Source organism: Neomonachus schauinslandi, chromosome 1, assembly GCF_002201575.2.
Source record: "Neomonachus schauinslandi chromosome 1, ASM220157v2, whole genome shotgun sequence".
NCBI classification, from domain to species: domain Eukaryota; kingdom Metazoa; phylum Chordata; class Mammalia; order Carnivora; family Phocidae; genus Neomonachus; species Neomonachus schauinslandi.
The window spans coordinates 203,094,292-203,119,734 of NC_058403.1; the positions used below are offsets into that span (position 1 = coordinate 203,094,292).

At 55.2% G+C, this 25,443-nt stretch overlaps 1 protein-coding gene across 1 annotated transcript; it reads right to left on the reverse strand.

Annotated features, from left to right (window-relative positions):
* Positions 1 to 4,398: 4,398 nt before the first annotated feature.
* On the reverse strand, positions 4,399 to 23,334 carry RAB8A (RAB8A, member RAS oncogene family). Its single transcript, XM_021683164.2, has 8 exons — positions 23,151 to 23,334; positions 18,592 to 18,652; positions 16,660 to 16,720; positions 13,096 to 13,173; positions 11,491 to 11,580; positions 10,806 to 10,871; positions 9,474 to 9,524; positions 4,399 to 5,843 (listed from the first exon to the last, which is right to left on the reverse strand). Exons 1-8 carry the CDS (start codon positions 23,272 to 23,274, stop codon positions 5,751 to 5,753), a joined length of 624 nt encoding a protein of 207 aa, XP_021538839.1. The 5' UTR covers positions 23,275 to 23,334; the 3' UTR covers positions 4,399 to 5,750.
* Positions 23,335 to 25,443: the final 2,109 nt, after the last annotated feature.

Here is a 25,443-nt window from a genome sequence, read left to right on the forward strand (position 1 = left end):
AGATGTCTGTGGGAAGCTTACGGGCCTGGGCGACTGCCCCCAGGCATTTACTATCAATAGGCCCAAATGCACAAAGCTCCCTCGCCCCACATCAAGGGCTCTTAGAGACCCGGCCCAGGGCTAGGTCCTTTTGGATTTTTCTGGGTCCCAGCACTACCTGATGCTGGGCAGGCACAGATGAGGGTGCAGGGGTGTCTGCTGATGAATAACTATCCAGGGATGAATGAATCCATACTAAGTTTCAGCTTCCTGACCCTGACATTGGGGCCTCCCCCATCTCCTTGTGCCCGGTACTCCAGCCCTAAGGACATCCTTGCTGTACCCCAAACTGACCAAGCTCTCTTTCCCTCCACACCTTGGCCCATGCTGTTTCCCTGCCAGGAACGCCCTTCTCCCAGCCCCAGCTCCATTTTTCAATGGTCAGCTCCCACTGAAAATTCCTCCGGCTTTTCTGGTCTCTACCACCCTGCCCCTCCTTCTGGCCCAGACTGGCTCCCATGCTCCTTCTTCTAGAAATCTGGGGTGGAGCTGAGGCTCCTGGGGCCCCAGCCTCACCCAGCATGGGGCAGGCACAGAAGTGGGTATGGGGCTGGTGAGGGATTCCCACGCGGCACTTACCTGGGAGATCCCTGGGCAGCTGAGGCTCTCCCTCTTGCTGTCCTCAGAGCCTACAGGAGCCTTGGTTTCGATTCAGGGTCACACGTCAGTCAGCGGGGTGGGGCTGCTGCCCCCAGGCTGTTCCTGTTTCCATAAGCAGGTGAGCCCCAGGGGCGGGACCAGGACAACTCTGGTTGCCCTCTGTCCAACAAAGCTGCTGAGCTGCGGGTGGAGGGACACCCTTGCTTCACCCATGACAAGCCTTTATTGAGCACCTACTGTGTGCCAGATCCTAGGGGACAGAGAGGGGACCCCAAGAGGTGCAAGCCCTACCCTCCCGGCATCTATAATCTAGCAAGCAATGAAGAGTAAGAAATGATTAATGTTTCGAAGCAGACAGTCTGTCAGGAAGGAGGGTCTGGAGTTGCAAGAACCCTCAGAGGGGGCTTAGCTGATCCAGAGCAAGAGGCACTTGGGGGCAGGTAGGAGGTAACTTGATTGTGGGTTGCAAAAAGAGAGGGCTATAGGTGGAGGGAAGAGCACGGGCAAAGGCCCTGAGGCAGGGTCAAGCCTGGACAGGCTGGGGCCTCATTATGCGCACACGGCCACATTATGACTTCCTCTGTAACAAAACAAAACACACCAAAAAAAAAAAAAATCACACTTAAAATGATATTTTACGATTCTGTTGGCATCTAGACCGTTATAGTCTGGGCTGGATTATTATATATTCGTTATTATTGTATTCATTTTTTTCTTCAGATTTAAAAAAAAACCCAGAACATCCTGGGGAGCCCGATACCCACCGTAGGCACTTGTACAAGTCTAACGGACCAGGCAGCCCCGGATGTGTGCTGGCTGCACCTCCCGCCCCAGCCCAGGGGCAAAACCACTTCCTTCTCCCCTTTCAGGCAGAAATAGCCCAGACCCTGGTGGCCGAGCTGGGGGCCTCCCCTCCGGGGCCTTATCACCCGGGGCCAGCCAGTCCAGATAGCCCCCACTGCAGGCTCAAGGGCCGTGGGGGTGGCCTGGTCTGGAGTCTTCGGGTCCATAAGGCCCAAGCAGGAGACACGTGGAACCTGGCTTCTTACTCACCCCACTGGGTAGCCTTGGGTGACTCTCTCAACCTCTCTGGGCCTCGGTTTCCTTAACTGAGAAGTGGGCATAACAGCCCTCCTTAATCACGTGATGACGACAGGAACAACCTTCAAGCATGCGGTGTGGGGCTCAGTCAAGGGTAAAATCGGGACTCTTCACTGTGACTTAATCTGATGCCTTTGTGCCTGGCTGGGGAGACAGAAGCTGGGGCTCCATACTGCACAGGCTGGGCCACCTTGGGCCACTTGCGTACCTCCGTGCCCTCCATAGCCCAGTGAGTCAGCTACCAGCCCCGATGATAAGGAGCAACGCTGTTGGGGAGGGGCTCGCACCAGCCCAGGAGACCCTGATTCCTTAGAAAGCCTGGTCTCATTTGCATGCAGTGCAGTCTCCAGAAACATGGGGTGTCTCAGGCCACTTCCGGCCCGGCCCTCTGAGGCCCCACCACAGAGGGCTCCACCCTGATAACCCTGACCTGCTTGGGAGATGTGGTCTTACACAAACTGAAGTCCTCCCCTGAGAATGTCACAACAGAATCATCCCCCACCCCTCGGTGACCACAGTCCTCAAAACTGTGAGCGGAGAGGTGGCCGCCAGAGGAACTTCCGGAAAAGGACCAGCAGGGCGATGCAGGGGAGCTGGGACTCCAGGGCCCCTCCTGCTCTGGTGTCAGCTCTGGGCTTTTCACTGGGGGCCTCAGCTGGCAAGGAGGACTTTCTTGGCCCCACGTGGGGTGGCTCGTGTGGTAGGGACCACAGTGCCTTCTCAGCCCTGTACAAGGGGTGGGGCAGTCAGGCTCTGCCAATGCTGAGCTTTATGTGTTTTCAACTATCCTGTCGTCCTACAAGGCTTTCGTTCTGTTCATGAATCCATTCACTCCACAAACATTGGCTGAGCCCCAACTGCGGGCACCATGCTAGATGCTGGGGACGGGGCAGACAAGATGAGCACTGTCCCTGCCCGCTGGAGCCCGCGGTCCATGGGGACATGGTTACCGCACAAGTCCCCACGTGGAAAAGGCTTGCACAAGAGGGAACAGCAAGGGCAAAGGCTTGGGGTAGGAATACACCTGGCACGCTGGAGGAAGAGACAGCTCAGGCATCCAGAAGGTGGAAATAACCGAATGGCCACCACAGATGGTGGTCCATGCACACGATGGAATATTACTCAGCCATAAAAAGGACACATGCTACAACGTGATGGATCTAGAGAATCATGCAGAGCGGAAGAGGCCCCATACAAAAGGCCACACGGTGTATGATTTCATTTACATGAAATGTCCAGGACAGGCGAATGCAGAGACAGAAAGAAGACTAATGGTTGCAGGGGGGCTGGGCGGGGGGCATGGGGAGAGACTGTTTGTGGGGATGGGGTGATGAAAACGTCCTAGAATGGACCGTGGTGACAGCCGCGCAACTCTGAGAATACACTGAAGACCACTTAATTGCACTTTGGTGGGTGGATTGTTCCATGTGCAGATTACATCTCAATAAAGATGTTATTTTTAAAAAAAAAAAAAAAAGGAGCGCCTGGGTGGCTCAGTTGGTTAAGCGTCTGCCTTCGGCTCAGGTCATGATCCCAGGGTCTTGGGATCGAGCCCCACATCGGGTTCCCTGCTCGGTGGGAAGCCTGCTTCTCCCTCTCCCACTCCCCCTGCTTGTGTTCCCTCTCTCGCTGTGTCTCTGTCAAATAAATAAATAAATAAATCTTAAAAAAAAAAAAGTCAAGGTGTCCTCTTTCCCGGTACAAGGGGACAAGAGTAGAAGAGCCACTTCCCTGCGTGCCACCGCATCGAAGTCCTAGTGACTCTCTGAGGAAAAGGCTGGGTCTCAGGAGGGACTGAGGAGTTCAAGGACCCCAGCCTGACCTGGTTGGGAGCAATGGGGACAAAATTGGGGCCTGTTGGGGCAAATACTTCCAGCTCAGTGCCGAGAGCTATTTATGGGACTTGTGCCCCATAAAGACACAAGATGTGAAGAGTGAGTTTTCCTCTTGGGGCACAAGACAAATAGTGATGCTGATAATGAGGATGATGACCAGGATGTTGATGGCAGCTCATCTCTCAGTGCTTACCAGGCATCTATCCCAGGCTGAGAGGCACCATCTTGCTGGCTCATGCCTATTTTACCGACGAGGAGACTGAGGCTCAGCCCGTGGCTGTGCTAGGGGGAGGACAGGGCTCGGAACCCAGCACTTGACTTGGCAAAATGGGTGCCGGCAAGGATGCAGATGAGAGAATGGTGGGGGCACGATGGGGTCTGATGCTGACCAGGCAGGTTCAACAGGGAACGTGATGTCCCACAGTGGTGCTGTGGGGGCGTACACCTCTCCGTTCTCCTGGGGGGCGGGGGTGTGTGAGGGCAGAGCCGGGGGTCAGAAAGCTGCTTCTTCCAAGTCAGTCTTTGGGTCACAGTTGCATCTCCTCAGAGCTCGGGGTAACCGACCTCCTCTGCTTTGATCCTGTCTACACCTGGGGTAGGGGTGAACCTGGCACACTTGAGGAGCAGACGAGAGCCAAGGCGCGCAAAAGTGGAACGGCTCCCACTTTAAATGACAGGCCTCCTGAGGACCCTCGACCCAGTGCCCTACAGGGGACATGGGGACACAAAAATCCATTACCTTTAATCTAGTCCAATCTCTAATCTTACAGATGAAATTACAACCAAGAAATAAGATAAGCTGTAAAAAAAAAAAAAAAATCTGTTAACTTTAAAATGAGCTTTAATTTGTTTGTTTTCCTTAAGTGCATTTATCGATGTAAACAGAGCATGTTAAGAGATTTCAGGGGAGAGCAGACTATTGCTGGTATGTTGGTTTTAATTCACAAAAGAAAAAACTACAATGCCAATGGCTTGGACTGACAGCAGCTTGGGGGGGCGGGGGGGGGAGAGAAAGAAAGGCTCCCGGCTGACGCCCCTCCGACCTGGTTACTGGTCCCAGTTGCAGTCGCTACGGGAGGGTAGAGCTGCCACAACAGAACTGGGTGATGGCAGTTAAAAACCAACTCAGACTGCTCCGCGGTCAGTCTGTTGCTTGTGCCTTGGCCCGCGCCAAGCGCGGCCTCACGCTTCGGGCCCGTCCGGCCAGAGGTGCGCACGAGCTCCCAGTCACCTGGGTCTGCCGCTGGGAATCAAAGACAGAATCACTTCATGACACTACAGATCTGGAAAAATAAAAATCTCAGCTAGAAAGTACGTCCGATTTGGAGACAGCGGGAGGGAAGAGGCGTCAGGGGGCTGCCTGGGGCGCCAAGAGGCAGATGCCCCAAGCACAGCTGGACCGTGTGTGGTTGCGTGTTCAGGGTCACCTGCGGCCCTCGGTGCTCGGGCGGGGAATGCTGAGAGGCCTGCTGACCATGCCCAGGCCCCACCGGACTAGACCAGCACCTGGCTGTGAACAGGAAGGGCCGCCCCAACCTTCTTTCCTCAGGATTTCCGTAATTTGTGCTTCCCTTTGGTTTGGTTTGACAGTTGAGAAGAATGGGGGTGGTGGTGGTGGGGGGGAATGGTTCTAGTCACTTGTCCAAACCAGACAGAAGAGGAGAAAGTAGGCGTCAGATGTGCTAGGTGGACGCTTCGTGGGCCCGGCATGCGTCGCCTCGCTCAGGGTGTGGAGCCTGGAACTCCCGGAACCCTCACTGGCCTCTGGAGGCCTGGCTTCTGCGCTGGGGATGTGAACGGGCTTCCCGGTGGGGCTTTGCTTGTACTGCAATGAGATGAGGATTAAAGGCCTGGAGATGGAGGCCCACCATGTTGGCTGATGTTGATGGCCACACCTCAACTCCATCTTTCTCTCTGGTTACACGACGAGAGGGCCCGTTCAGCAGACATCGAGGGAAAAATAGCAAATTCTTAACTTATTCCATCTCCAAAGTTGAAAAAGATCAGACAGTTACTAAAATAAACAATTTCTCAATTGTGTCTGGTGGCCATGGGCCCAGTGGCCGCGGCACGGCAGGGAGTGTTGGAGGGGGAGGGCCCCGGCTGAGTGACGGACTCACTCCGGACAGGCACAGTCAGCCACGCGGAGCGAGGCTCAGAGTAAGGCAGCGTTCCTCACAGAAGAACACATCGGAAAAAGCCGCTCCTCTTCTGCTGGTCTGGTGTGATTTTGACTCCCTGGTTGCTCCCTTGGGGACTATTGCCTTCCTGAAATGGCAAAAAGTTTTCTGAGGTCATGGCTGAGCATCAGCTCTATGTCTCTTAACCAACCAATGAACCAACCAACCACCCATCTGCCAGTCCACCCACCCCTCTATCCCCTCCCATTTGTCAAACCTCCGTCACCTTCCAACCAGCCAACTGTCCCTTCCAACTGACAACTCACTTTTCTCAGACCCACATATCTGCTACCTACCTCCCCTTTCCAACCATCCATTCTTCCACTCTTCTTACTCGCCTGCCCATCCCCCCTCTTCCATTCATCCCTTCAATATCTTTCCCACCATTTGCTCACCCCACCCATCTCAACCTCCTTTCCCTACTTCCTTCTCTCCATCCATCTACCCAACTGTGCTGAGTCCCTCCCAGTGAGGCAGCCCAGGGGCAGCAGAAAGACTGTCCTCTAAGATTGGGGGAGGGGGGGAAGAGCGGGGTTGGGTTCAAGGTCACAATGCCACTCACACCCGGCTGGTCTCCACGTCCCTGTGCCAAGGCTCTGACTCACCACCTCTCCCCTTGTCCACCTTCTGCCCCACAGCTTGTACTGTAGGCCCTAAACTCTAATCTTGTCCACTCAGTCCATACTGAAACCCACCCATGCTCCCCCATTTTCAGGGGGAATGCCCTAAGTCCCTCACACAGCATTTGAAGCCTCTGCCTGTCATCTGGCCCCTGCCTACCCTGGCAACTCAGATCCTATTTTCTCCCGTTCCACCCTGTTTGCACGGTTTAGTCCCCTTTTCTTTGACTAATTCCTTCTCATCTTTTTGCTCTGAAGTAAAACCCGAATTTATTCAAGTAACCATCGAATGCCTATGCTGTGCAAGGTCATTGTGTGGACACTGGGCATGCAGGGGTGGGCAAATGGTCCTGCCTTGGGGAGTTCACACCGTACAGGGAGACAAATCGCACGGGTCTACAAATAAGCAGTGATTTCCCACAGCAGCGAGTAATGAGAGAGAACAGGCAGAGAGTGGAGAAGCGTTTTGAGGGCAGTATCTGAACAGAGGCCTCGTGAAGTGAGGCCAGGGACAGTCCAGGGTTGTGGTCAGTGGAGTAACTGCCCCCCAAGACGTCCACGCCCTCGTCCCTGGAACCTGTGCAGAAGGAAACCTGACACAGGGGAAGGACTTTGCAGATGTGTTTGAGCTGAGATGGGGAGAGCGGCCTGGATCATCCAGGTGGGCCCCATCGAACGCTGTGACTCCTTAAAAGCAGAGCAACTTCCCAGCTGTGGTGGAGAGTGGGGACGAAGGAAGCAGGGTCAGAGAGATGCTGAGCGGCTGGCTCAGAAGATGGAGGAAGGGCTCACAAAGCAAGGAATGGCCTCTAGGAGCTGGACAAGGCAAGGAAACGGGTTCTCCCCTGGGGCCTCCGGGGATGAGGGCACCCCTGCCGACACCTTGGTCTTAGTCCGGTCAGACCCGTTTCCGACTTGTGACCTCCAGAACTTTTACACGCATGTGTTGTGGAAGCTGCTGAGATTGTTACGGGAATGTGTTGCAGTAGCCCCAGGACGCTGATGCAGGAGGGGAGCACTGCAGGGGGAGGGGAAAGTCCAAATGAACATGGCGGGGAGGGTTCAAGGAACAGGAAAGGGCCAGTGTGGCTGGAGCAGACGACAGGGACGCGGCGGGATGAGAAAGTGGGGAGGGTGGCAGCGGCCTAGGCGGTATGGAGTTTGCGCTCAGTGCAGTGAGGAGCACTGGGCTGGGCAGAGCGGGGAAGCGCCGGAGGTCTGGGAGTAGGGTGGGCGCTGGCGGAGCCCGGCTTTCTAGGATGCTCTCGAGAGAGAGAAAAGACAGGGGTGGGCAGAGCTGGCCGCATCAGTGATGTAAGACAGATACGAGCTTGCACCTAGGAGATAAATACGCTCTGGAGAGCTAAGGCACGGCGCAGTGATTATAGTCAACAGTACTGTGTTGACTCTATGACACTGTATTATCAACTTCAGAGTTGCTAAGAGACTCGATCGTAATTGTTCTCAACACAAAGAAGGAATGATAATTATGGGAGATGATGAAGGTGTTAGCTCACGCTACTGCAGTAATCATATTTCAGAATATCAACATATTAAGAGCAATGTATCGTACGCCTCAAACTTGCATGATGTTACATGTCAATTATGTTTCAATTAAAAAGAAAAGGCAGAGAGGAAGTGGCACGGGGCTGCGACTCCAAATGTAGACGAAGGTGTTTTGTAGGAATTTAACCATCTGTGATTTGCAATTTGGTTCAGAAATGAGTAGGAATTTAACCGTCTGCAATTTGCAATTCGGTTTAGAAAAAGAGGAAATGCAAGGACTACAGCTGCACATCAGTGCTTCATGCTCTACAGAGGTGATCCACGGGCCGAGGAAAACAGAGCGTCACCACAACGCTTAGCCTAACTGCCAGGGGGCAAGTGGCAGAGGGATCATCAAGAATCTCGATTTTAGGGCGCCTGGGTGGCTCAGTTGGTTAAGCGACTGCCTTCGGCTCAGGTCATGATCCTGGAGTCCCGGGATCGAGTCCCGCATCGGGCTCCCTGCTCAGCAGGAAGTCTGCTTCTCCCTCTGACCCTCCCCCCTCTCATGTGCTCTCTCTCATTCTCTCTCTCTCAAATAAATAAATAAATAAATCTTTAAAAAAAAAAAAAGAATCTCGATTTTACTGCCATGTTGAAGAGGAAAGAAAGGATAGGAAAATGACACACTGTTGCTGGTCAGTGTGTTTGTGTACGTGGATTGCTTCCTGTTTCGGCTAAAAGGCTGCTACTAAATTGATCATATCCCTTATGATTCCGTTCACAGCACCTGAGAATTACGAAAGCACGTTTTAAATCAGATGTGAACTACCTGAGTGGTGTTTTGTGTCCTACGTGCTGTTTTGTGTGACCAGATGTAACTCAAGCGACACATAGCTGGCTTTATGCTCTCGTATCAGACAACGAGGGGTGGGAAAGGGCCAGGGAAGAGTGGCCACTGGGCTGGAGGCTCTGGAGCAAGACTCACAGCAGTGTTTAGGTGCTAAACATGCCCAAAGTATAGTCAAGTATGCACACACGACCAAAGGCAGCTCTAGAAATACTGAGCGCCTGGCACTATGAAACAAAAAAGCCAGAAAACAAACAAAAAGGGTGGATGGGGAGGAATCCGGGCATGACCTCTCTGAGGCCCCAGGGCCCTACTGAAGGTCACAGAGCTGTCCCGGCCTACAGAATTGGGGATGGACTCATTGATATGGAGAGCCGGTGGCTGGCAGACACAGGCCTGCTGGCGGCCTCATCACAGGGTGGGCTGTGGCTCTGGGCTGCCTGGGGCTTTTGTGCAGGAGGCTCTTTCTCCCAGGCGGGGTGGAAAGGGCCCTGTGTCCCCGGCTAGCCCGCATGCTTGGCAGACAGCACCTGGCACGGAGCAGCTCTGAGCCAGGGAGGAAGGACGGAGCAGAGCAGCGCATCCGGGTGTGGAGGCCCACACCTCTCCTGCTAACTCTTGCCCCCTTCCCAGAGATGCCCTACCAGGTCTGGCTGGGCCCTAATGCGCAGATCTGCCCGGAGATGCATCACAGCACTGAGGCCAAGGACAGCTGGCTCCAACAGGGAGCCGTGCAAGGATTCAAAAAAGGACATACACTCACCAATTTTTTGTCCATTTTTGCTTTGATATCTCTGGCGAGAGTGAAAAATGCCTGTGGAATAAGCATGTCATTAATGTCCCTGGAGGAGGGAGCAGAGAGGGGCTTGCCGGTTCCGGGCTGCTCCACGTAGATGTGGTGGGACCATGGCGGGAGAGGGGGGCAGCATTAGGGCAGCTCCCTGGGTGTGGGTGTCCCCTGTCCAGCCCCATCTCCTGCCACTACTGGGCTACTCCTGTCAACCTGTACCGCCACCTCCCCTGAGCCAATGACCTGGGACGTGGGGACACCCTGACTGGACAGAAAGGAAACTCAGGTTCAAAGGGGTCAGTGACTTGTCTGAAGGAAGGATCCAGGAGGAGGACCTAGCTTTCCATCCCAGACTCCTGTGTTCTGTCCACTTTTGCCCCTGCTTCTTGATGGGCAGGGGCAGGGCAGAAAGAAGGACAAGTCGTTCTTAGCCAAACAAGCTTCATCTGGGGTCCCTGCCAGCAGAAAGGCCAGGAAGGGCTGGTACCAGGTGAAAGGTTTGTCTCCCAATGCTTGACAAAAGCTCGACCTGGCCCTTTTGGGGGCCACATGATGTGGAAAGTTCTGTTGTGGAGGGTGACTTGGGGTGCTGGAAGACAAGAAGCTTCCCTGAGGAGGGCCCACTTGGACTGGGCCCTGAGGGAATAGAGGGTACGAGGAGGGTGCTGCACAGGTGGCCCGGGATGGAGAGTGGTGGGCGAGGCCCAAGCCGTGGGCGGTGCACACTGGCTGGGGCTGGTAAGGGAGGGCCTTCTGTGCCAGGAGTACGGGGTTGAGCTCAGGAGTGACAGGGAAGATCCACTTTAGAAAGATCACTGGGGTGGTGGGATGGAGATCGACAGGTTAGCTGCGAGGTTGGCATCCCCGTGGAGAAGAGAGGGTGGCCTGGTCCGAGGCTCAGCCAGGGCTCCCTACTCCATCTGGGCTGCGACTGGGGCCTGTCTGGGTGGGTGGGTGGCGTGGCTAAGAGCACAAACTTGGAGCCAGGCTTCGGCACCAGTCAGCTGGGTCTGTCCGAGGCTCAGTTTCTCCACCTGCAAAACTGTGCCTGCTCCCCAGGGCTGCCCAAGAGCCACTGAGGTAATACCTTAGGTGGCCAGCCAGGCCCTGCACCTGCTGATGTCACAACATGGCAGCGGTTCCCCCAAGGGGCCTGGCATATGGCAATGCCCCAAAACCGCCTACCGGCCACCTGGCTAATAAGACAGCCCGGAGCCTGAGGTCAGTCCCTCTGGAAGAGCCTCCCCAGAGGGGGCAGCCTGTCCCTCAGCCCAGAGGGGTCCGTGCTGTGGGCCCAGGACTTACGTTCTCCACATTGATGTTGGCCTTCGCACTGGTCTCCATGAACTTGATTCCGTAGTCCAGGGCCAGCTGTGAGGAAGGGAGACACACACGTGCACCTCAGCCACCAGGCGCCCCTGAATGCCACAAACCACCAAGTGGGGAGCAAGGAAGTTGGGGGGGGGTCTCAGGCCATGGATGTGACCTCCTGGGCTGCTCCCTCAAGCCCCGAGTGGAGAGCAGGTGGTGAATGGGTGAGCGTCCCTGGCAGGAAGATGGAGGGGGCCTGGTTCAAACCATGGCTCTGTCCCCTGCTCCCTGTGGTCTCAACAGGTTCCCACCAGATGCCATATGGGAGCACGCAGAGCACACCCCAGAAGCCCTCGTGCTTGCAGTCTTTAGACAGAAGCCCAGCTGGGTGAGTGCTTTCCACTCTTCCTTCTCAAGGAAAGCACCACACTGGCGCAACCAAAGTGTCCTGGTTTGCCTGGCAAAGTCCTGAGTCCCAGGTCCCCTCAGTCTTGTACAAGCCAGGATGGCGGGTCATTGTATGCTCAGAAACACTGTGAAGGAATCTCCCCCAAAGCCCACTCCATCAGCGAGCACTCGGGGACCGTTTGTGGCAGAACAGGCCTCCATGCAGAGAACCCTAAAACCCTGAAGTCCCTCTGCCACAAGGCACCAGGCCCAAGCTGGTTGCCATGCCCACCTTTTCTCCCCGTTCCTTGGAAACTTGTCTCTTGTCGTTCACGTCACACTTGTTCCCGAGTATCATCTTTTCGACATCTGCAGAAGCATGCTGGGGGGGAGGGGCAGACAGGGGAAGTGAGAGGTCAGACGGGATTACAGGCCAACACGCAGTCTGTCCCCTGAAATCAGCGTGGTGGGCCAAGACTGCTTAGCACAGCCTTGTACAGGTGACAAGCTGAAGCTGAGAGGCTGAGTCATGGTCTGTTCAGGTCACACAGCCAGTAAGAGCAGAGTCCAGGTTCTAATACTCTGACCAAGCACATGCCTTCCGGCTGCTGAGGACAGCTTCTCTATGGGCTGTGTCACCCAGGATCTGAGGCCATCCTTGGGCTCCTGGCAGGGTCTGGCCTATGGGAGGCAAGCGAGGCTGGGCTATTTCCCCCTGCTCGCCTCCCTCCCTCTCTGGCTCCTCTGCTGGAGGCCCCAGCTGCTGTCCTGGGATCTTCTGCCCCACTCCAGCTCGCTCTGTTTGGGCTCTGGAAGTGGGCAACGCCTGTTTGGGGGTGGCCCCCCCCCACCTCAGCCAGCCCTGGGTACTTCCCCATCCCCTGGTGCTCCCACAACTGCCCCCCCTCACACAATGCCTGATCAGAGCTCCTCCTCCAACCTTTCCCCAGGCCCCAGTGGAGGAGTCTGCGCTTCCCGAAGGACCTGGGTATGGAAAAGGACCTTCACTGTATAGGTCAGATCTGGTCTTGGTGAGACACGCTTCACTGCTCCCTGCCTAACTTCCTGTTAACTGCAAGGCCCCCTCTCGTCCACTGGCCAGAAATAGCGAGTTTCCACAAAGGCCAACAGGAGCAGTTCCTCGTCCTCAGCCAGGGCCCAGCCACCAGCCAGCCATGTGGGGGTGTCAGGACGGCAGCCTGGTGCCACTGCTCAGAGGCCAGCAGTGACGTGACCTTTGGCCGTGGCTTTATGGATGGGTGAAGTCCTCTGGCTGCACCTCAGACCCGAAGCCCCACTTGATGAGTCATCAAGAGCCGCAAGTGCCACCGTCCAAGGCGGCTCTGCAGGTGACAGCAAGCTCTATGGGGAGCCGAAAGGCGAGGACACCAACTCTGGGCCCAGAAGGTGAGGCTAGCAGACCCTCCTTCCCAGCCAGCTGCACTATAAGAGCTGTGGCCGGAACACAGGTAGCTCAGACCAGCTCACACCCTGCTCTGCTGAAACTCAGCACTGTCGGAAATGCCTCAGACACAAGGGTCATGCCTATTCCAGAACCTTCCTTTTCTGCAAAGCACCAAATGCTCATGGTGATCAAGAGCTTGGATACCCTTCTCTCATGACTGAGACACTGCCCAAACCCAACAGCCCCGCCAGGGAAATGGGCTTTCAGGGCCACCGTATGATGAGGCCAGGCCCACGTGTGGTCTCCGGCGTCAGCTGCCTGGCTTCTAGTCCGCATTCTGCGTATGTCCCTAGCTACGGGGCTCTTGGCAAGTGACTTCTAGGGGTCTCTGTGACTCAGTGATCTCATCTGTGAACCACGCAGCCCTGGGGTGGGGACTGAGGAGAGGACATATATGAAGTTCCTGTGCATGTGACGGGTTGCAAGCCTTACCTCCTCAATGTTCCGAATCCAGTTCCGGATGTTGTCAAAGGATTTCTCGTTGGTGATGTCATAGACCAGCATGATGCCCTGAGCGGAGGGAGACAGACACGTGCACTGCACAAGCTGCGAGCTGAGGGGGAGGCCCCCAGCAAGGTGGGGTGGCTGGGACGGACCCCAACAGGACACCCCTCCCACAAACTCCCTCCACTCCACCCCTGCGGCCCGTCCTTCTGCTGGACTGCAGCACCAGCTCCTCCCCGGTCTCCCAGGCTCTAGTCCTGTCTACCTAGCCACCAAGGTGACCCTTCACCCTACAGACCAGATCCCACCAAACTCATGCTTATAAACGAGCCTTACAGGCTCCCCAGTGCCAGCAGGTTAAGTATGGCCCACGCTCTGGCAGCCCACAAGGTCCTGCCGACCTCCCAGCCTCATGTCCCACAGCTCCCTGCCCCGCATGCTGTGCTCCATGGCCCCGGTGCCCACTGGGCCCCTCTCACGCCCACTCTCCCTCACCCCACCCTGCCTGAGTCTCCTCTGGGCACTCTAGCATGACCTATCATCTGGCATCTACTATGTGCCAGGTACTACAGCAGGGTCTCCTTGAAGCCACACAGGTCCTGGTCACATGGGTGCCATGGTCCCCACTCTGCAGATGAGGACCTTGAGGTGTGGCGATGGCTAGGCTCATCTCCCATCCCATGAAAGAGTAAAGGGCACAACTGGGGCCTGAACCCTGACACCCTTGTGCGTTCCAGTGACTCCACCTAAGTGGGGGCCAGCTTGGAGCACAGGGCTGGGCAGCACTGAGGCCCGAGGTTCCATAACCAATGCATGAGCACCCAGGATACAGTCCAGGGGTCCCGAAAGAGCTGCACAGTGAACCTACCTCCACCTGGGCCCATGATCTTGCCATCACTGAGCAGGGCAAATACCCTTGCTTGATACAAGGGAAACTGAGGTGCACAGAAGTGACCTTTAAGACTGAAGCCCAGGCAAGGCTAACTCTGAAGAAGCTGATCACACCATCTCCCGTTAGGAACCTCCCTAGGCCCTCATCAGGACCAAGCAATGCTGAGGGCCACCTTTGAGGCCCATGGCCCCAGCTGTCCTGCCCCGGCCTGGCTTACTCAATTCCCTCAGGTTACCCCCTCCAAGGGGCCAGCCCACACCCATGACCTCTGGTGCTAGCTAGGAAGTCTCTGAGGCTACCTGAGTCTGCAGAGTAAGAACACGGGATGTGGGTGCTGGGGGGTGATCACTGGGAGACTATGTGACAAAACCTCAAAGATGGGGCAAGACAGCCACTGCAATCCTGAATCCTGGCCATGAACCTTAGGGGGCACACAGTGGCCTCGTAGCCTGCCACAACTACAGCCATGGCCAGGACCCCTCAAAAATGCCATCTGGAGGCCCTTTCTCAGGGCTTTCTTGGGGAGACTGAGCAGTGGCCACTTGCGGGATAACTCAACGGAGCTTTCAGTGGCTGCGCTGTCCACCACGCCCCAGCCAAGGCCAGCATGAGTAGAAGACTCTGGCATGCAGACTCCATAAGTCAAGCATTGTGGAGGCCTCTGCCCTGCAGTTGCCCTCTGGCCATCAGGGGCAAGAAATGACACAGGGTCCCGAGGCCTTTCCACTTGTTTATCCAGGGACTGGCCCCTCTGCTGGCCCAGGACTCTGGCCACCACCAGCAAGTTGATGCCACAGGCTCAAGATTCCAAGGTCCCAGATATTCACCAACCAAGGGGTGTGGGCAGTGGGTAGAGCTCTATCAGGAAAGAGAAGTCCCTAGAAAGCAAGGGATCACTCTGTTCCAGGTCCTCCTGGAAACTCTCAATGGAGCTCCAAATGATCATTTTCCCAGCCCTCGTTGGGCACAGCTCCCCATATCAGGCTGTAAGCTCATGATGGGACAAGAGACATCATGTTGACCAAATTTGGGACCCAAGAGTCTAGTACTATACAGGGAAAGGATGAGGGCTTCCATGGTGGCAATGTTCTCTGAGCTGTCCCATGAGGTTACCACTGGCCTCACATGGCTCTGGGGTAGCTAAAATGCACCTGGTCCTACCAAGGGGCTGGATTTCTTATTTTAATCAATTTAAACTCAAAGAGCCACACGTGGTTGCTGGCTTCTATACAGGTTAGCACAGATCTAGGACTGCAAACCACAAACACTTGGGGCTGGACAGGGCCACACAAATGGCTCAGCCTAGTGTCACCAGGGGCTGGCTGAGGATGTGGGCACTGCAGACAACCAATCAGTACTGGCCTAGCCATCTACCCTTTGTGTGAACTTAAGCAGGGCACGAAACCATGCTGAGCCTCAGGTCCCCCATCTGTAAAATGGGGATAACCATGGCACCCGTGCTCAGGGGTTAATGGCCAAGACCTGGGCCCAGCAGCTGGCCCAGGAAGGGGCTCAGTGAATGGGTCAGTGGGGAGCTCTTTCAGGCCAGACAGGGATGGGGCCTACTTGAGGCCACACAGTAGATGCTCCCCCAGGACCCCAGATCCCTGAGGCCCCTGCCTCACTAGAGGACAGCAAGGTGAAAGGAAAATGAGTAAATAAATTTTAATGAGGAGTGCTAAGGTTGCAACCCACATGACTGAGTTTCTATTATGTTTCAGAAGCTATGTAGGATACTCTAAATACTTAATACCTTCATTCATTTCTGTAGTCCGCCGGTATTTCCTAAACACCCACCACATACCCACCATGGTCCCGGGCACAGATGTGGTCCTACCCTCACAGAGCTGATGGTCTAATGGAGGAAACAGGCATCTATGCAGTTGTAGGATGGGGTGTACACTGGGAAGGGCAGGGTGCAGTGGAAGCTGGAAAGGGGGAGCTGGCCATCCATCCTCACTGCTGCCTGGAACACAGTCCTGTTCTCTGTCCCACTTTCCAAGTCAGGAGATGGAGCTCAGAGGGTGACGCGAGGCACTGAGCCAGGCTGTAGGCATCTGCCTCCCTCTCCCTCTGGCCCCTGAGCACTCAGCTCTGTACATGCCTCACACACGCACAACCCACTTGAAGCCCATTCCAGGTCGTCCTCTACATCTAGCTCAGGCCTGGCCTAGAGAAGGTGCTCAGTAAAAGTACTGGAGGGATGAGGAATGAGTCTTCCTATCACATCACCCTGCCTCTGGCCCAGGTGACAAATATAATGGCCAACAGCCCAGAACAAGTCAGCTCCTGGATTGTTCTTCAAGTCTTCAATAGCAGATTCCATAGAGACTACGTGGGCCACGTGAACGCTCCTAAGTGTTGGGGCATGCCATCTCCAACTTCACTGACCTCACCTGGAAGAACCGGCTTCCTGGGTCTTCCCTCATTCCCAAAGAATTAGGTTTCCTTAAACCCTGCATTGTCTCTAAAGCAGAAGAGGATGTATGTGGGGGCAGGGCACACCGTCTTCTCCTGAAATTAACCTGGGACTGAGGACCCCTGAGAACCCTGAGCATGGACTCCCCAAAAAGATCCAGGTTTTGGTATTCAAGACGGTGATGTTCATTTTGACTTTAAAAAAAAAAAGAAAAGAAAAAGAAACAAAAACCAATCCATACCATTGCGCCCCTGTAGTAGGCTGTCGTGATCGTCCGAAACCGTTCCTGACCAGCTGTGTCCCTAAAGTAGAAAAAGGGATACCAGTGACAGCAAACATGAATAATCATTACAGTGGGGACAATGGACATCTACCCAGGATGGACACCCTGCTTTCTCACATGTCATTTCCTGATTCACCGTCCTGCCCCGCGGCAGCAGCCCCATTCTCCCTATTCTTACAGAGAAGGAAGCGGTGACTCAGAGGTGTTAAGGACCTGCCCCACTAGGCCTAAAGTCATGTCCCATGTCCCCCTAGGACTCCTCTGTTTCCTAGGGATTCTCCCCAGAGTTTCTGGGTCACCAAAGAGCCAAGTCAGGTATTATCTGTGAAAGTCCAGAGCCACACGGGTCTGGAAAGGGCTGGTTCCATGGCGGGTGGGCTGAGCTGGGCAACCTCAGCGGGGCCCTGGACGCACTTCTGCACTTGCTGTTTCGGTGGAGGCCAGGGAGAAAGCCCTTCCTCATCAATGCAGAGGCAACACCGGGGTGAGACACACCGTGCCCAGCCCAGCTCCTGGCACGAAGGGTATTCAGTGTTTGGGATGAAGAGGACTTCCCTGACTGGTGGCAGAGCCAGGGCAAGACCCAAGTCTTTTGTCTCTGGACCCAAGGTTCCTTTCACGACCCTGCACCCCCATCCTGCCCTGCCGAGGACGCTGCCTCTCTGGACCACAACAGAAGCACCTCACTTGGGGCTCTGCTGACTTTCTGATGCCAACAGCAGGTGACATTAGTGGTTACGAACAGTCATTTTATTCTCAACCGTGGCCCCAGTCTAGGAAAGTCTCTAACCCCGTGGATACTGCTAAGAGCAGAAGGAGGAAGAGAGGGGAAGAAGAAAGCGAAACTTCTGCCTGCGGCCGCGGTGTCACTTTGGACTTCGGGCACCAAGGCTGCTGGGAGCCACGCGTGGCAGGTAGAGGTACTTCTAGAGGCAGCCAGAAACTGCCTGATTCCCAACTAACAGGGCGTTAGGCCTCATCCAGATCTGGACTCTAAAGTCTGAGTCAGAGGTGAATGCCACGGAAGCCGAGGGGACGCACTCGGCAAGCAGGGCAATGCTCGTGCTCTGACGCTGGGGTGAGGGAGACAGGCTGCAGGGAGGGTGGCTCCGTGGCCCCTCTCACGGCAGCCCCTCTCACCACAGGTGCTTGCCGGGACTGGGAGACTGCACCACCCTCTCAAATAGGACTTCTCTTTAACTTGGCTCAGGGCACATACTTCCCTGCCAGTGACGTGGCTATAGGGAGGGACTCCCCTCCATCTGACCACGTGAGCTCAGCCTTCCTGCTGCCATGCGCAACAGACCACAGTTGGCGTCAGTGACAGGGATTCACAACGGCTCTAATTTGATGTATCACAAGGAATCAGCCCCAGGTAAGTGGAATAGAAATGGGTCTCACCACTGGGCCCGGGCCTCAGTTTATTTTTGGTTCTGGGGTTTCGGGTCTGTGCGTTAGAGAAGTTAGGCCTGGGCTTCCCCACGACAGAAGAGAGGAAATGATGTCTGGCCTCCTTCAGCGAGCTGGTAGGCTCAAGAAGAAATGCTGGGCCGGGGAATTTCGCTGCCCTGCAGCCTCCATCACTGCCTGGGCACAGAGGGCTCTCCAAGTTCAATGGAAGTAGGCCACAGGAAAGCCCAGACCCAGCTGTGCCCACACCGGAATGCTGAGCTAACCAGGACTAGCAGCTATGTCCCCCGAAGGTGCTGACACAGACTCCAGGCCCCAGTAACCAGCAAAGCACAGTCCCTGAGGTTTCTGAAGAAAGCCTGACGTGTATGGCTGGGCACAGAGATGGAGGCCATGGTCACAGGGAGGCGGAAAGAGGCACAGGGCTTCTGGCTGTAAGTGCTCACTGGCGAGGGGGCTGATGGTGGCAACGACTCTTACCATATTTGCAGCTTAATTCTCTTGCCATCGAGCTCTATGGTCCTAATTTTAAAGTCAATTCCTGAAAGAAAAGGAAAAAAAAAAAAGGCACATCACTGTCAGCCCATTTTCGAAGCTGCATCTGAGGCGGGCACTGCCGACCTGCACAGCTAACAGCATCCACGGCTTATGGAGCACCTGTCCGGCACCACGCACGTGGATTCTCGGAATCACAACAAATCTGGAGGCACCTGGAGAACTTTCTCCTCTCATGGAAGGGGAGGCTGAGGTTCAGAGGGCAGACAGCTGCCCAGAGTGAAGCCGCAAGCGGCACAGCTGGTAGGCAAACCCAGGTACTTCAGGTGCCAAAGCCTTGTTCTATCCCCTCTCCCCACCGGGCTGCCTCTCAGGGTGGGCCTCCATAGAACACTTTGCAGGCCAGAGCCCCACGCTTCCCGCCACCCAGCACCAGGCCCTCCAGGCACACAGGGCATGGAGCCCCATGACACCCCACAATGTCGCCCCCACGGCCTCCAGGCCTCCAGCTTCCCCACCTGCTGTTCCCTCTCTGCAGGCGGTCCCCACTCTGCCCACCTGTCAGTCCAACAAACTTTCTCCTTTAGGACATGCTGGAAGGTCACCTTCCAAGAAGCTTTCCTCACCCTGCCCCCCCTTGTCCGCTTTGCCCAAGACCAGGGTGACCTTTCAGCCTCTTCAGGTGCTCTCCAGGTTCCTACCCCCTCAGTTCCCTCCCAGGTTTTCCAAACCACATTCAACCATGTCACAAAGCTAACCTCTGTTCCAAACCTTCCAGTGTGTCTGCCAATGGATGGATGAACAAAATGGGGTCCATCCATACTACTACTCAGCCATGAAAAGGAACGAAATCCTGACACACGCTGCAACATGGATGAACCTTGAGAACATCATGCTGAGTGAAAGAAGCCAGACATGAAAGGTCACAGAGCGCAGGACCCCATTCGTATGAATTCTCCAGAACAGGCAAATCCAGGCAAAGAGGAGATCAGCGGTCACCAGGGGTTGCAGGGGGAATGGGAGATTCAGGGGGTTGATAAGGGGTTTGGGGTTTCTTTTTGTCATAACAAAAATGTTCTAGAATTGGCTGCGGTGATGGTTGTACAACTCTGTGAATATACTAAAAGCCGCTTACTTGTATGCTTTAAATGGATGAACTCTATGGTTCATGAATTGTATCTCAATAAAACTGTTAAGAAAAAAACACTTTCCACTGGCTTCCCACCACCCCCTCAGCCCCAGAATAAAGTGAGAAGAGTTGCGTGTGTGCTCCCAGGTCCTGCCCAGCCTGGCCACCTCTCCGCACCCGTGGCTCACGTGACTGCTTCCTAAATATCCTTAGCACGATCTGGCCTCGGAGCTCTCATGCTTGCTCTTCCTGTTCTTGCAGTGTTTCTTCCTTCCACAGCTACCTGGCTCTCCCGGCCCTTCACTCAGGTCTCTTATTCAAGTCGCCTCCTCTGGGGAGCCTTCCTGACCATCCTCACTCTCTCTCCTCCCACTTCTTTTTCTTCTTCATGCACTTATCCCTGACAGTGTATACTTGCTCCATGAACCTGGGGATAAAACTTGCCCATCTGAATGCCCTGCATGGAGGGCAAACAGCCCAAATCTCCACCCATGAAGCCTTGAGGCTGAAGCCTGGCTTGACCCCTCAGAACTGATGATGGGGATGCTAATTCCATCCCTGGCCACCTCAGGAACTGTCCAGGGGACCACAGGGAATATCAGCCTGCACGTGAAGTTTGCCCACTAGAACATAAGCTCCAGGAGGGCAGGGACTCAGACGTCTCGCTCACAGCTGTGTCTCCAGTAATTCAGCATGGCAGAGGCCAACTACGTATTTGCTAAAAACTGATCGCCCAGTCCTGCACACACACCTTGACTACAGGCCTTGTTACATTTCTGTTTCCCTCTGATTCATCCGAGTCATCTCTGCAGCCCCGGCAGCCCTGCTGACACACGACAGGTGTCAGGAAGGATGGCAGGACAACAGAACTAAGAGCAACGGGGTCTACGTGGCGCTGTGTGGTTTACGAAGCACTTTGATGCTACGCCATCTGTCTTCCTGAAGGAATGAGTGAATGGGGCCCTGAGGAGACAGTGGAAGCTGAGCCAGGCTGTAAAGAACCAATTCCAGGAGCTACAGGGCCAAGTTCACACCACAAACGATCGATGGAGCTTATGAGAATAGGCTTTGGCAAAATGAAACATGGGCAGGAAACAAACAGCCACTTAATCCCTGATCTATAAAGAAAATCCAGAGGTACACTTAGTGCCAACAGAGAATCACCTTTATGCATTCAGTTGTATTTTAGGACTAAGAGGCCCAGTGCTGCTCCTTCCTAAAACACCCCCCACACCTCCTGTCACAGACGCACAGGGACCTAGAAAATCAAAAAGCACTGTTTCATCGGCAAAGTCCCACAGCAACACTCTGTCCTCTCCTCTTCCTGGGTTTCACTAACAAACCAAATTTAATTAGGAAGTGTAAACTTTACAAGGCTAAGAATTATGAGGCCATTACTTCAAGGTCAAGATGAATTAAATTTTCTTAGAAGACAGAGGCCTGCAGGAAAACTACAAATGTAATGGGAATACCAAGGTGGGAGGGAGGGATTCTGGGTTCAAGGGCCACCTCTACCTCCCCAGGTGACCTTGCCCAAGTCATGTCTTTGTCTGGAAGTGGAGGCCAGTCTCCTCAGAGCCCTCAAGTGCTAGACTGGGTTTTCTGGTCAAGAATTAGGAACCAAACAAAAAGCCCAATTACTGAACTTATCTCACTAGTCCTTGTGCTGAACAGGAAGTCTCTGATGCTGGGAAACTGAGGTCTGGGTTGAGAGCAATCCACAGCCTGACAGGCCTTAACATCACTTCCTGATTGGTAGAGATGCAAGCGTTATCCCGAAGTTTGACCTTGGGATGGTGGAGGGGGAGGAATCAGAAACATCTGTGTCCAAGGATGGGATGCTATCACTGCAGGAGCCATTCTGCTTCCTCCAGGCAGCCTCTGGCCATAATGACAACCCCTTATTCACTGTACATTTCTGATCCTCAACCATCCAGGGCACTGGTCAAGGCAGACAGTGTTACTCCTAAATCGAAGAAACAGGGCTCAGAGAGACTAAGTGCTTGTTCAAGGGCAAACAGTGGCTGGAAAGCAGGCATGGCCATTTCCAGTCCAATTCTCTCTCCTCTGCATTGGCATATAATTGTAAAGTGTAGCTTTACAGGAGGAGGGCAAGGTTGGAAAGAGCAGCTCATCATGGGGTTCAGGGAGATAAGTGATTGGGTTCAAGTTACACACGGGTAAAGCAAAACCTGGTCCCTAGGTTTTCCCCATTCAGAATCAACTCCTGGGCTTGGTGACCATTCTGAAGTAAGGCTGCAGAGCTCACAGGCCACTCTGCTTGATCAGTGTTACTTCCAGGTCAAACATTTTCACATGGGCAAAGGCTGTTTTTGTGGCATGGGGAGAAGTCAGCTCCACTTTTGTGGATATCAGAACTGAGAAGCAACAAGCCAATTCTGTTCAACCACAATGTGGGCTGGCTCTGTGGGAAAGGCTGTTCTGCAAAGTGACAACCGGTGTCCTGGGCCTCAAGATAGGGAAGTCAGGGCTGTCTGTGGCAGCAGCTGATTTTGGTTTCTCACTGAAGTTTTTTATCTGGCATCTCCTTGGGGATGACAGGTCCTAGGGCAGGCAGCTGTCACTCGCCGTTGCTGTCACCCTCAAGTGATGGAAGGTTGGGCAGAGAAAGCCTCCAGACTCCTTCTCACCATTCCTTCTAGAGGAAATTCACCCATGGGGGGAAACAGGGTCAGGGAGAGGGGCTTAACCCTTGAACATTCCAGAGGAAAAGAGCAGGAGAGAGCTGGTTTAGAGTTCTGGCCCTCAGATGGACCAGCTGTGGTTGCGCTGGGGGTGAGTGCTCACATCTCTCTGGGATGGTCGAGCCTTGAGTTTTGGGGTTAGACCCACATGGATTCAAATTCCATCTATGCCACCTGCAGACTCTGACCTTGGGTGAGTCTCGTCCCTCCCTGGGCCTCAAATTCCTCGTTTGTGAGACGGGCTCATAAAAGCACCTAACACTGAGGACTGGAGAGTGTGATAATGCACATAAAGCGGCTAGCACACAGTAAATGCTTAATAAGATCAGATGTCATAGGCCTCTTCCTATGGCCTACTCCCCAAGCCTGTTTCACTTCTGACTCCAAAAGAACAGCTTCGAGGGCTGCTGTGTGGACAGAACTAGATGACCGGCGCCAGGACCCCAGCCCAAGACACGTACTTCCTGACGACCAGGCTGAGGGTTGGAGCCTCAGTCTCCCTATCTGCAAAATGGGCACTTGGTTCCCTCCCCCCCAAAGCCCGGGAACTCCCGAAAGGCGGTGGAGGCGGCTGCTCTTCTTCCCTCCGGTCCCCTCGACCCTCTCAGATCCCTGGATCCGTCCGGCCCAGCCGCTCCCTCAGCCCCAGCCCTTCAGGGGCGCGCCCGGCCCGGGCTCCGGCGTCCCCGGCCGCTCCCCGGCCCCGCTACCTATGGTGGAGATGAAAGTTGAGTTGAAGGCGTCCTCGGAGAAGCGGAACAGGACACAGGTCTTCCCCACCCCCGAGTCCCCGATCAGCAGCAGCTTGAACAGGTAATCGTAGGTCTTCGCCATATTACACTCTCTCCCCGACGGGAAGTGCGGCCAGCGCCTCGCCACTGGCCGCTAGCCCCGTCCATCAGCGCCGAGCCCGCCCCTTATTGGCTCCGGGCCCGCCGCGCGTCACCGCGGCCGTCGCCCGCTCCCGCGCCCCGCCCGTCGCGGGGAGACCTGGGGAAGGGGAGAGCAAGGCGCGGTGCCGGAAGCGGCCCGAACGCGCCGGTCATTGGTCGGCGCTCGGGACAGGGCGGGCTCCAATTGGCCAGCAGTGAGGAGTCGAGGGGCTTCAAATGAAGACCAGCGGGGGGCGTGGCATCCCGGGTCCCCGCCTTCTTCCCTCGACACTGGGGCGGCCCCGCCCCCGGTGGGAGGGGGAGGGCGGGGAGCGTCTCCAACGGCTCCGCGAGCCCGCAGCTCAGGGGCGGGGCTTGGGGCGCGTGCGTACGCTGACCAGGGAGACCGTTAGGCGCCAGCAGAGGGCGCACGCGCGGAGGGCTCTCCGGCTCCCGCCCTTACGGCCTGCACAGCCTCTGTAGGCGCCGAGAAGAACGCGGGAACCGACCGCGAAGGTGGGCTTGTCGTCTGGAGACCGCTGTGTCAGGCCAGGGGGAACCCAAGAGGAAAGGGGAGTGGGGACGCCTGTCATAGTCGAAGCGAGGGCCCCTCGAGACTTCCTCCGGAGGCTCAGCGCTGGCCAGGGGACTACTTAGGGTTACCCAGGCCTGCGCCCCCGGGCGGCTTCACCGCCACCATCTAAGCCGAGGCCCGCGGGGACTCCTCGCGACGCGCCCTCGGACCTAATTAGAGATTGTCCAGACCACTGTCTGCCTGCAACTTTCCCCCGGAGCCCTGGCAGCCCCAGCCCACTCGGCCGCCAAGGGAGCTGGGGTCGTGAGGATCCTAGGTGATCGTTCCGAGCGTTGTTCTTTGCCTGCAGGTGTTGTCCGCTCTTACAAAAAATACACAGAAAGTAGTTAATCCCCACCCTAACCCACGGGGGTCGATAATGGGTTTCCTGCCTTTTTATGGTGGGAAAACCGAGGCCAGAGCTTCAGTGATTTTCCCAGACTCCAGGTGGGAAGTTGGTTCCGAGCTCAGACGCGCGGGCTTCGGAAGCCCGAGATCACCAGGGTTTCCTGCGGGTCAGAGGTGGGCCATGGGGCTGGCGGGGCGTCGAAGAGGCGTCTAGACTCGCGGACCTGGCCGCCCCTCCTCCATCCCTCCGCAGCCTACTGCGAGAATCTGGCTCCGGGTGGGGAGAGCTTCAAGAGGAGCCGCTCCCACGTCGTCGTCGGTGCCACTCACTGGCCACCTTCCTGGGTCGCTCCCCATTCTACTTGCTGGTTTCTTCTGTCGCCCACGATTCTCCTTCTCCGGGTGCTGCTTCTCAAGATTGTATTGCAGTCTTCAGGGTCTCCGCGTGTCCTTTAGGAGTTCCCCGTGGTCCCAGGTCTGCTCGCACTCTGGGGGAGCTCATTCACTCCTGTGGCTGCTAGCATCTCCACGCGCAGGTGATTCTTTGAGGAAATCCATAGCCCGGCCATCCCTGTGTCCAGCCGCTTTCTGGACTTGGCAAAGGTACTAAAACATGTCCGCAACTGAACGTGCTAACTTCCACTCAAACTAGCCTGGCCCGAATTACCTTCTGAGTGAAACCGAAGTCATCCTTGACACAGCTCTTTGATCCGCTCACATCTTGGTTCTAGATAGTTGAACCTTGTTCTCTCCACTGGTCTTCCTGATTATTCTGTTCTCTAATCTAAATTTCACTCTGCAGTGTGCTCATCCTCAAACACTTATCCAGTACCCATCCAGGGTCTGTCAGGATCAGGGCTTCACAATCTGGCCCTAAGCTCGCCCTGTGTTCCACATACACTTCATGGGATTGGGAACCCCCTGAGATCTGAGATCAGTTTAATAAACACTGAACACTTCTGTTAAGTGCAGAGGCACGAGATTGACTAACAGTATCCTCAGATTAGATTGCAGCCCAAGGGGGTAGGCAGGAGGGAGAGAAGGAGCTTCAGTCTAGTAATGGTAGGGCCCTTAGAGAAGGCACTTATACTTTAGTCATTGATATTCCCTGCATCTACCATCTAAACAAGCTCACAGCATCAGCTAAATGTTGAATTAATATGAAGGAAATGTTTTTAATTGTACTTGGTGACAAAATGTTTGCATACC

What these genes read in the sequence shown, in the direction of transcription:
- RAB8A (XM_021683164.2), bottom strand. Translation starts at nt 23,274, where the DNA reads ATGGCGAAGACCTACGATTACCTGTTCAAGCTGCTGCTGATCGGGGAC. An exon ending in AACTTTCATCTCCACCATAG is followed by an intron (nt 18,653 to 23,150) that starts GTAGCGGGGCCG and finishes CTTTTCTTTCAG; the next exon opens with GAATTGACTTTAAAATTAGG. An exon ending in CAAAAATGGACAAAAAATTG is followed by an intron (nt 5,844 to 9,473) that starts GTGAGTGTATGT and finishes TTGCCATTTCAG; the next exon opens with GAAGGCAATAGTCCCCAAGG.